The sequence below is a fragment of the Oratosquilla oratoria genome, chromosome 12 (assembly GCF_046742065.1).
Source record: "Oratosquilla oratoria isolate Oo_2021 chromosome 12, ASM4674206v1, whole genome shotgun sequence".
Classification (NCBI taxonomy): Eukaryota; Metazoa; Arthropoda; class Malacostraca; order Stomatopoda; family Squillidae; genus Oratosquilla; species Oratosquilla oratoria.
The window spans coordinates 40,266,149-40,278,106 of record NC_134788.1 but is presented as its reverse complement, the minus strand read 5'-3'; the positions used below and the strand labels follow the sequence as shown (position 1 = coordinate 40,278,106).

The 11,958-nt window shown below is 36.8% G+C and overlaps 1 protein-coding gene across 1 annotated transcript in view; it reads left to right on the top strand.

Moving 5' to 3' along the window:
- The window catches only part of LOC143030701 (uncharacterized), a 21,952-nt gene extending 13,603 nt beyond the window's left edge, over positions 1-8,349 (top strand). Inside the window, exons 2-4 of the mRNA XM_076193885.1 lie at positions 3,317-3,447; positions 3,872-4,039; positions 7,468-8,349. Of these exons, the coding sequence (XP_076050000.1) occupies positions 3,393-3,447; positions 3,872-4,039; positions 7,468-7,763 (519 nt within the window). The 5' untranslated portion in view covers positions 3,317-3,392 and the 3' untranslated portion in view covers positions 7,764-8,349. The remainder of the gene's footprint in view (positions 1-3,316; positions 3,448-3,871; positions 4,040-7,467) is intronic.
- The last annotated feature ends 3,609 nt before the right edge of the window (positions 8,350-11,958 follow it).

Genomic DNA, 11,958 nt, shown 5'->3' with positions numbered 1-11,958 from the left:
CTTCCCAACTACACTTAACAAGCTAATCCCTCTGAAACTACTACATTCACACTTGTCCCCTTTTCCCTTGTAAAGAGGAACTATACAGGCACTCCTCCAGTCCTCCGGCACTCTACCCTCTCTCCAGCAAACATTAAATAACCTCACCAGCCAGTCCACCATCACTGTACCTCCCTTTTTTAGACATTTTGCATGGCATCCATCCAGACCAGGTGCTTTACCTGCTTTCATCATCTTAACAACTGCCTTCACTTCATCCTTCCTTATTTCTCCTCCATTATCCTCACTCATTACTCTCATTTTCTTAGCATTTCCCACTGCAGCTATCTTTCCCTCCCTATCCTCCTTCACATTGAGCAACTCCCTAAAATACTCTGCCCATCTTCTCCTTACTATCTTCTCTTCCATTATCATCTCTCCATCTGCACCTTTTACCTTTTCTTCTCTACTTGATTCGCCTCCTCTTCCTCTCTTAATTTCTTTCCAAAACATCTTTTTATTACTTTCAAATTTTTCTGTCATACTCTTACCCCATTTTACATCTGCTCTCCTCTTTGTCTCATTTACCTTTTTCTTTACTTCTCTTTTCTTTTCTTAGTACCTCTTATGTGACTCCCTCTTTCTATTTTGTAACCAATCTGTGAAAGCTTGCTTCTTCTCTTCTACAACCTTCTTTATTTTCTCATCCCACCATTCACTACCCTTCCTTCTATTTCCTCCTGTCCTTCTTGTTCCACAGACCATCCTTGCACAATTTGTGACTCCCTCCTTGAACCATCCCCATTCCTCCTCCACTCCTAGCTCTACTCCATCCTTCACTCCATTCCACTCCTCCTTCAGCTTCTTCTTGTACTCCTTCTCCTTTTCCTTTTCATTTAATGAGTTCACTCTAAGCACCTCCCTACCTTTTGTCCCTTTCCTCTTTCTCCATCTATCCTCCACTCTCAACTTACCTTCCACCAAAAAATGATCTGATATTCCCCCACCCTCTCCCCTTAGCACATGTACATCCTTAACTCTTCCTATCATAATCCTATTTACCACTACATAGTCCATTAACGCTCTATCTACCACCCTTCCCTCCCCCTCCCTCTCCCATGTGTACTTATCCTTGACTTTCTTCCGAAACACTGTATTTGCTATCATCAACTCTCTTTCTAGACATATTTCCACCATCAACTCTACACTACGATTCTTTCATGGAACCCCACATTTCCCAACCACTCCATCAATTGGATCATTTCCTACCCTAGCATTAAGGTCTCCCAGTACTATTACAATGATTTTTCTCCATAAATCCTCTATGCACTCATTTAAATCTATGCAAAAAGCCTCCCTTTCTTCTACACTCTTCTCACTGCCAGACCCATACGCACTTACAAAAACCCACATCTCCTTTCCCAGTTTCACCTTCATCCACATTATCCTTGAGGAAACCTCCTTCCACTCCACTATACGTTTACCTATCTCTTCACTTACTAGTGTGGCCACCCCTTCCCTCCCTCGCCCTCTCTTCACTCCTGATAACCTCCCACTTAAACTCCTAAACTTACACTCGCCCTTCCCTTTCAGCTTAGTTTCACTCAAAGCCAACACGTCCATCTTTTTTCTCACAAACATACTACCTATCTCTTCCCTTTTACTCTCATCTGTACCACATCCACGCACATTAAAAGACCCAAACCTTAGGGTTCTGGTCGGAAACCTCCTAGACCCTCTTATGCCTTTGCTTTTACTTTTAGGAATGTCCCCTGTGGGGCTACAAGGAGAAGGATGCCTAGTCCCAATCCCCGTCCCTTTCTTCTCGCCTCTTACGATCCAAGTGGAATTACTTGGTGGCAGTATTCTTTTCCCCCACCACAGGGAAGATAGTAATAATAATAATAATAATAATAATAATAATAATAATAATAATAATAATAATAATAATAATAATAATAATAATAATAATAATAATAATAATAATAATAATAATAATAATAATGATAATAATAATAATGATAATAATAATAATAATGATAATAATGATAATAATGATAATAATGATAATAATGATTGATTGATAATAATGATAATAATGATAATAATGATTGATAATGATGATAATGATAATAATGATAATAATGATGATAATGATGATAATGATGATAATGATAATAATGATAATGATAATAATAATGATAATAATAATAATGATAATGATAATAATGATAATAATGATAATAATAATGATAATAATGATAATAATGATAATAATGATAATAATGATAATGATAATAATGATAATAATGATAATAATAATAATGATAATAATAATGATAATGATAATAGAAATAATAATAATAATAATAATGATAATAATAATAATGATAATAGCGATAATAATTATAATAATAATAATAATAGTGATAATAATGATAATAGTAATAATAGTGATAATGATAATAATAATGATAATGATGATGATCATTAATGATAATAATGATAATGATAATAATGATGATAATAATGATGATAATAATAATAATGATAATAATAATAATAATAATAATAATAATAATAATAATGATAATAACAACTATGATAATAGTAATAATGATAATAATAATAATGATAATGATAATAATGATAATGATAATAATAATAATGATAGTAATAGTAGTAGTAGTAGTAGTAGTAGTAGTAGTAACAATAATAATAATGATAATAATAATAATAAATAATAATAATAATAATAATAATAATAATAATAATAATAATAATAATAATAATAATAATAATAATAATAATAATAATAATAATAATTATTATTATTATTATTATTATTATTATTATTATTATTATTATTATTATTATTATTATTATTATTATAATTATCATAACCCACGTCTGGGGTTTTGGAGGCATCTTATTGTATTATAATACAATAAGATGCCTCCAGAACCCCAGACGTGGGTAAATGCGTACTATCCATGATGCCATCACCGTTGAAACAAGAGAAATGTGAATTGCCAGTAGATTTTGGGTCATTAGATGGAATAAATAAAAAGAATTAATATGTCAAAATGTCTACATCGTGTGAAAATATGTTTTACATGCAGATAGAAATGTAGTAACTAGATCAAAGAGCATAGAATGTTACAGAGCTCAGGTTGAAATCTGTCAGTTATTTATTTGCCGTTTTTGTGCGCGCATATCTGCATTCATGAGAGATACGTGTATTTTTCATTTGGCGTATATTTAATTTTTCATCATTAATATTTTTCATGCATCCAGTAAATGTAGATAGATAATACAGTTTCATTCATTTCCGTAGCGGTAAGATTTCTTCGTTTTGGCGGGAAACCAAGATTTGGCTGTCTGAGAGAAGATTCAATTCAAGTCTGTAAACGATGTCTGCCCTGCCTTATTTCCTCCTCATGCATCTCCTCCTCCTCGCGCCTTCAGGTAGGTCTAGCAGAAGATTTGTTACGATTCTATGTTTCGTTTGAATGTGGTTCCTCTTGTTTCCAATCGGGGAGGGAAGGGAAACCCTGCTGCGAGACTTGACGTCACCAGATGTGACGTCATAACAGATTGTATGGCGACAACGGACTATGATATTCCGATTTCCCCCTTTTTTAAGATTGTTTTTGTCCTTTCTAGGTTGCCAAGGTTCTGCGACTTAATATTGTCATTTCCCTTTTTTTCGAAAGTTCATGTTCTTTGTAGGTTATACATGTTCTCTAAATTAACATGAAATTGTCATGTCCAATCGAACTTTATTATTTTATGATTATTTTCATTTTATTTTTTGTAACCAAATTTGTCTTACATCTCCTGATTGTAGAATTTTATCAGATGATATCAACGGCGTTAATATTTCCCACAGGAGAGACTATCCGCTGTTACGATTGCTCCTGGTCGAGTATGAAAATCACCAAAAGATCAAGTAATGAAGCAGATGCCGAATGCCCGCCAAGAGGATCTTCCGGTTTGGAACCTCCGGTGAAAAATTTCCCAGATGGCTATGGCTGCGTATCTATCGACGAGGCCAGTGGTACGCTCTGAAGTATTAGTTGGTTGGTCAATTAATTAGTTAATTCATCTATTTATTTATCAATATATTTATATGTTTGTAATCCAGCCTTTGTATTTTTTCTTTCCTGTATATAGCAGATGTAGGTTATGTTTATTTTTTCCTTTTTATTAGATACAGCCTTGTTTCTTATTTTACCTCCATTTCCCGCCAATTTACATTTCTGCAATAGAAGAAAACCACCTAATAGTGAACAGGTCTATTTTCACCATATCATTGTTATTAATCGTTGCTTGTAATTACCTCGTAGGTCTTAGTCCTGTCTCCTATTCAAATATAACACCTCGCTATAGAACTAGGAGTGGAGAAGGAATGGGGATGGTTCATGGAGGAGTTCATAAGGTGTGCAAAAATGGTGTGTGGAACAAGGAGGACGGGAAGAAATAGAAGGAAGGGTAGTGAGTGGTGGGATGAGGAAGCAAGGAAAGGTGTAGAATACAAGAAGCAGGCTTTAATAGATTGATTCCAAATTAGGACGAGGGAATCGTATGAGAGGTACAAAGTAAAGAGAAGTAAAGCATAAGATAAAGGAGGCAAAGAGGAGAGCAGATGTGAAATGGGTTAAGAGTATGAGTGAAAATTTTGAAAGTAATAAAAAGATGTTTTGAAAAGAAATTAAAAGAGGAAGAGGAGGCGAATCAGGTAGAGAAAAAAAAGGTAAAAGGTGCAGATGGAGAGATGATAATGGAAGAGAAGGCAGTGAGAGGAAGGTGGGCAGAGTATTTCAGGGAGTTGCCAAATGTGAAGGAGGATAGGGAGGGAAAGGTAGTTGCAGTGGGAAGCGCTAAGAAAATGACCGTGATGAATGAGGAAAATGGAGGAGAAATAAGGAAAAATGAAGTGAAAGCAGCTGTTAAGATGATGAGAGCAGGTAAGGCACCTGGGTTGGATGGATGCCATACAGAATGTCTGAAAAAAGGAGGCACAGTTATGGTGGACTGGTTGGTGAGGTTATTTAATGTTTGTTTAAGAGAGGGTAGAGTGCCAGAGAACTGGAGGGGTGCCTGTATAGTTCCGCTTTACAAGGGAAAAAGGGACAAGTGTGAGTGTAGTAGTTTCAGAGGGATCAGCTTGTTGAGTGTAGTTGGGAAGGCTTAGGAAAGGGTCTTGATTGAGAGGATTAGGAGAGGAACAGAGGGAGTAATTGGTGAGGAACAGTGTGGTTTAAGACAGGTAGATAAGATTTTTGTGGTAAGACATATATGCAAGAAAGCTATAGGAAAAGGTAAGGATGTTTTTTGGGTTTTTGTGGATTTGGAAAAGGCTTATGACAGGGTAGACCACTGTGGGAGGTATTACAGATACATGGGATAGGATAAAAGCTGTTAAGAGCAGGCAAGAGTTTTTACGAGAGTAGTAGATCTTGTGTTAGGATTAGAAATGGAGAGAGTGAATGGTTTGAGGTAAAGGTGGGACTTCGTCAGGGATGTGTTATGTCGCCCTGGCTGTTCAATCTATACATGGATGAGGTTGTGCGAGAGGTGAATGCAAGGGTAGTGGGTCAGGGGTTGGAGATGATTAAAGGAAATGGAGAAAAGTGGGAGGTGAGCCAGTTGTTGTTTGCTGATGACACTGCGCTTGTAGCAGGATCAGAAGAGGGATTGAGAAAGTTAGTGACAGAGTTTGAGAATGTGTGTGAAAGAAGAAAGTTGAAGATAAATGTGGGCAAAAGTAAGATGATGAGATATACAAGGGGAGAGAGTAGCAGCAGGCTAGAAGTGAGTATTAAGGGAGAGAGACTGGTGGAAGTGGATATGTTTAGATACTTGGGTACGAATGTGGCAGGAAAGGGAGGAGTGGGGGTGGAGGTAGAATGTAGATTGAGAGAAGCGAGTAAATGCCTTGGTGGATTAAATAGTGTAATGAGAAATAGACATCTGGGAATGGATGCTAAGATGAGATTGTATGAAGGAGTGATTGTGCCGATAGCACTGGACGGGGTAGAAACATGGAACATAAGAGAGGAAGAGAGAGAGAGTTTGAAAGAGTTTGAGTTGAAATGCATGAGAAGTATGATAGGGTTTACTAGGCTAGATAGAGTGAGAAATGAGGAGGTGAGGAGGAGAATAGGGGTGGAAAGGGAGTTGGGAGACAAGGTTGATGAAAGAGTATTAGGATGGTTTGGACACATGGAAAGAATGAGTGAAGAAAGATTAGTAAAAGAGGTGTGGAAGGCAGAGGTGGAAGGAGTGAACATGAGGGGGCGTCCTAGGATGAGATTTATGGATGGGGAAATGGGGCATTGGGAAAGAGAAGAATGTCTGTTGGGGAAGGTCGGGAGAGGACAGAAGATAGGGGTAAATGGAGAAGGGTTGTGTTTGGATGATTCTGTGATGCATGAGGGGGAATGGGTGGGGGATGTGGGGTGAGAGAGTATGTATGAGAAATAAATTGACGTATCCTGAAGGGATTTCTCCCCGTCTTCTCATTTTCTGCATGAGGGGACGGAGGACGGAGGTCGTCGAATTAATGAAGCGGCCTTGCTGTGGACGTGTTGTGTCTTGCGACACTACTTCTGACCCAGGGCAGTGGACAAGATGCAGGGATGACCCTCCATCCAGGAGGTGCCAAGATAAGAGGGAGGGAAGAGGGTGGAGGGGAGTGGAGTATGTAGGGGGTAGAATGGGTGGGAGTGGTTTCTCTGCCTTTTTCTTTTGGCTACCTCCCGTGTAAGGGGGAAAAAACCTTTGTTATATGTATATATATATATATATATATATATATATATATATATATATATATATATATATATATAAATGTATATATATATATATATATATGTGTGTGTGTGTGTGTGTGTGTGTGTGTGCCTGTATGTATGTGTGCGTGTGTGTGTGTGTGTTTTGTGTGTGTGTGTGTGCATGCGTGTGTGTGTGTGTGTGTGTGTGTGTGTGTGTGTGTGTGTGTGTGTGTGTGTGTGTGTGTGTGTGTGTGTGTGTGTGTGTGTGTGTGTGTGTGTGTGTGTGTGTGTGTGTGTGTGTGTGTGTGTGACAATTATGACATTTGGAAATGAATTCTACTGGGATTCAAACCCTCGCCTGAGCGTCTTGCTTTTTATAAGACGAAGACCGTACCATCATGCCACCATGACCCTACAAAACGGAACGTTTCGTTTTGTAGGGTCAGGGTGGCATGATAGTACGGTCATCGTCTTATAAAAAACAAGTCTCTCAGGCGAGGGTTCGAATCACAGTAGGAGAGTTTATTTCCAAATATATGTATATATATATATATATATATATATATATATATATATATATAATATATATATATATATATATATCTTTATTAGTAATTACATCGAGAGGATATGGGAAATGCAGACGAACAACACAAAACTGATTTTGCTCCCTGGAGCTGTTTTTATTTTCTGTCTTCTCCAACGCCAGTGGAAATGCGGAACGTGATCCTGACGGGCATGGAATTTGCGCCCTCCGTCCAAGGGTGCTCCAAGAAGATCACTGCCTTAGGGACGGTCAGGAATATCAAAATTAATTGCTTCTGCACGAAGGACCTGTGTAATACCTTCCCGTCAGTCAAGTATCACTCGAACATTATTCGCGTCTGGCCCATGTCAGACGATACTCTCGAGTCGTCCAAGTCAGACGTGCATTGCTCGGACCTCGCTCTCGGCTCGGCCCTCTTGACCAGCAGCCTACTCTTCCTCTTCCAGACCCTGGCCTAAGGCAATCTGTCTTTATCCACTGCATCCGTGGTTATGATATGTTTATTCATTTTAGGCTACAACCCAAGGCACAACAGCAAGATGTAGCCCGTCGCTAATCTACTTATATTGCGCCATTACGTTAATTATGATTACGTGTTTACCTGGGTGTCGCCCTGGAGGCCTACCACAATCCACCATGACGTCGTCTCATCCCTGCACATTTGGTGATGTTACTTTTGTTGTGAATATTCTTACTTTGATATAATCGTAGTTGGAGCATACCATTTAGGAGAGGTGAGGATCTGTTTTGATGATATTGTGGTTCATTTACGTTTATCTGAGGCTTTCCCGCTCGTAAGCACAATGAATCATGCACTTCGTACTACTTGGGCACTTACTCCTTGCAACAGGTGACGTCACTATTTCTTTATGGTTACTTGCACTCTGAGCCAGAAGGTATTCAAAGGAAAATCGTCATTTCATGGCGACGAGATCTCCCTTTTTTGTAACTAGCACTCTTCTTATTTCCCAAATTACATATAATGAAACTTAGAAGCTACGAGTGTAGCCTATGTAGCGAGTTTATATATTTTGTGGTCTAACTATGTGGATTATATTTCCAATTCAATATAAACGATCTATAATCGAATTTGAATCGAACGTATATGTAGATGTGGTTTTTGGAATTCATATACTTATAAACATCTGTTCCCATGTACAAGTGTTGTTATTTTGAATTTCATCTATATATATATATACATATCTATATATATATATATATATTTTATATATATCTTTATAAAATTTATATATATATCTATATATATGTATATATATATATTTCTATATATTTTATATATATATATATATATATATATATATATATATATATATATATATATACATAATATATATACATATTCAAATGACTGTCATGCTTTGGGATATCAGAGGCAAATATCTCAGTCTCTAAGTAACAGCAGAAGGATTAGGCTGAAATATTGGATGTTGTTTTCGTTGTCATCGTGGATGGTCAACGGACTTTCTGTTGCTGTTGGACTCAAACATTTCAAATTTCCTTTCCTTTCTAGATACTCGCTCTAGATAACCAAAATCACACGTCTTCTTGTAGGGAAAAATGGATAACATGCTGTAAAGGACAACAGCAAGTTTGTCTACTTAAATAAGTCATCATTTCTGGGGTTTATATATAGAACATAAATAGAATTGAGCATGTATAGCATTATTCATACGAAAGTTTTGTATTATTGATTTTAAACTATCACTATATATATTTTTACATGAAGAACATTTATTTTAAGAATATGAAAATATGAAATCGGTGTTGATATTATTATTTTCATTTAATTACCACAGTAATAGAATCGTTTGTAAGCTTAGCAGGAGAATGCAAGAAGAACAACTGGAGAAAATTTAAACAGTAGAAGGTAAGATCTTTCGTGCATTACATCTTCAGACAAAGTACAGAAAACAGAGATTACAAGAGCATTTCATACAAACAAGAACATCGGATGTGGAAATTTGTAATCAATTTGTAATCTGTAAATCTGTAAATATGTAAATCTGTAAATCTGTAATCAATTTGTAATCTGTAAATCTGTAAATCTGTAAATTTGTAATCCGACTCTCCCCTTGCTTCGTTCCCACGGACGATCAGTCTGAGGGGGAATCGTCTCATGTGATAAATTTGTAACATTTAAAATGACCATAAGTTAAGTTCATATTTTTGTTATACGTACCAGGAATAAGACACGATTCAATTACATTTCTTTCTAAAAAGTTGTTAGATTTTGCTAAAATCTTGGAACCCTCCCAATCAATGTGATGGACGTGAATGGCTTTGTTTTGAAGACGACCAGTTCCACTGTGCTGTCTAACGCTGTGTTTATATTGGGAGATCTCGGTTTTAACCCATTAAACTCCGATGACAAGATGTCTTGTCATTTGGTCAAATAAAACAAAAAATCATAAAACACCAAAATGTTTGATCAAACACCAGAAAAATATGACGTCAGTCCTCCTCGCTGCGAGCGAAGCGAGCGAAGCGAGGAGGACTGACGTCATATTTTTCTGGTGTTTGATCAAACATTTTGGTGTTTTATGATTTTTTGTTTTATTTGACCAAATGACAAGACATCTTGTCATCGGAGTTTAATGGGTTAATTTCTTTCCTTGATCGACCGATATGGTACACGTAACAAAAATATGAACTTGACATATGATCACTTCAAATGTGACAAATTGATCACAGAATTAGCCATGAGACAATTCCCCCCCCCCAGACTGATCATCCGATTGGTTTACATCTTTCCACATCCCTTATTCTTGTGTTATTGTTTGTATAAAGTGCCCCCCTTGCAATCTTTGCTTTCTGCATCTTTCCACATCCCTTATTCTTGTGTTATTTGTTTGTATAAAGTGCCCCCCTTGCAATCTTTGCTTTCTTCAATTTGTCGGAAGATGTAATGCACGAAAGATCTTACCATCTCGCATTTTGTTTCCCATGGCGAAGTAAGATTTATGTACATGGCGGGAGAGTATTTGGCGGGAAGTAGTGGTGGGCAGCTACCGGTGAAACTACCGGTTTTACCGGCAACAAACTTAATGATAGCTTACCGACAAAAATTCTGCTACCGGTAAAGCTTCGTTAACCGATAACTCGATAAGCTATACCATAACACTCAGAGAGCGGTAAGCACGTCTCGGCTTGGTGGTACTGAGTGACGGTGGTGACAGGCCCAGTGCCCCGCTAATTTTACCGGTTAAACTTTTATCATTAAGCAAGTATGTACCGCCAAGGTTTCGGTAAGTTTTTATCATTAAAACCGTTTTTTTCGGCACTCTTTTTAATTTCTCAATAGAATTAATGTTATTTCTGTGATCAGCATACGAAACTGTATTAATTGTGATAGTTTCATAAAAAAAAAAAATTTGCGTGTCGCCAAACGAAGACCCATTTATGTGTGTGTGTGTGTATATATATGTATATATATATATTTATATATATTTATATATATTTATATATATATATATATATACACATATATATATATATATATATATATATATATATATATATACGTGATCGACAGCTATTTCTCTCTCGGAACAGCTCAGAGCTCGTATGACCGATCTATGGATAATGCTGTGACCTTACATGCACCTCCCCCCAACTCCCCTCCCACGAGAGTTGGAGTAACGACTCGGAGCGCAGCGATACTGAAATCATTTCAGCCCTGGACAGGTGTGTGTGTGTGATTCACTTTGGTCTTCTTGGTCTTTGGATCACGTGTTGGACTCGTGATCAACACCTATTTCACTCCCGGAAGAGAGCTGTGTGTTTGAGTGTGCGTGTGTGTGTGCGTGTGTGTGTGTGTGGTGTATAGTTTCGTATGCTGATTACAGAAATAACATTATTTTTTGGAGAAATTAAAGAAAGTGCCGAAGAAACGGTTTTAATGGTAAAAATTTACAGAGACTTTAGCGGTACAAGGGAATCTGGGAGTTCTTATACGTGAGCGTGTCATAAAAGTTGTTCAACTTCTCTGGTGAACTTATGTATAATTACCCTTTCCAATAAAGTATAATTCCCCACTAAACTGTTTCAGTCACATGTGTATGTTACGTGTAGTGAATATTTCTATGTTGTATAATGTTGTATAGTGAAGATGATATATCTTGAACATGAAGGTGTCCATATCAACTGCCTATGCAGGAAATGAAAGGATAGACTTGGTAACAACTTAAGATTATATCTTATTTTATTTTCGTATTTTTTTCGTGATTTTTTTTTTATTTGAATAGTGAAAAATGCTGTGAAAATCCGGTAGAATGAATGAAAAAAAAGTTAGATTCCTTTGTTTATTCTTAAATTAAAGGGTGCTACTTTAGTATGCTATCTACCGCGCGAGTGAGTGAATGGAGGGTGTCTGAGGGTGGGTGTGGTGTGTAAACTTTTGTCGTCTGTCTGCATGCATGGGTTCATGTTTGGAGGGTGCATGTGGGAGTGGGAGTTTTGTTAATACACACATACACATATAATGAGCTTTGACTAATTTGTAATAAATGTTTTCCTAAAAACTAACCTAACCTAACCTGACTAATTTGTAATAAATGTTTTCCTAAAAACTGTTTTTATGCTCCCTTGTTTTAATACTTATTTCATACAAATTAGCCCAGCACGTGATCCAAA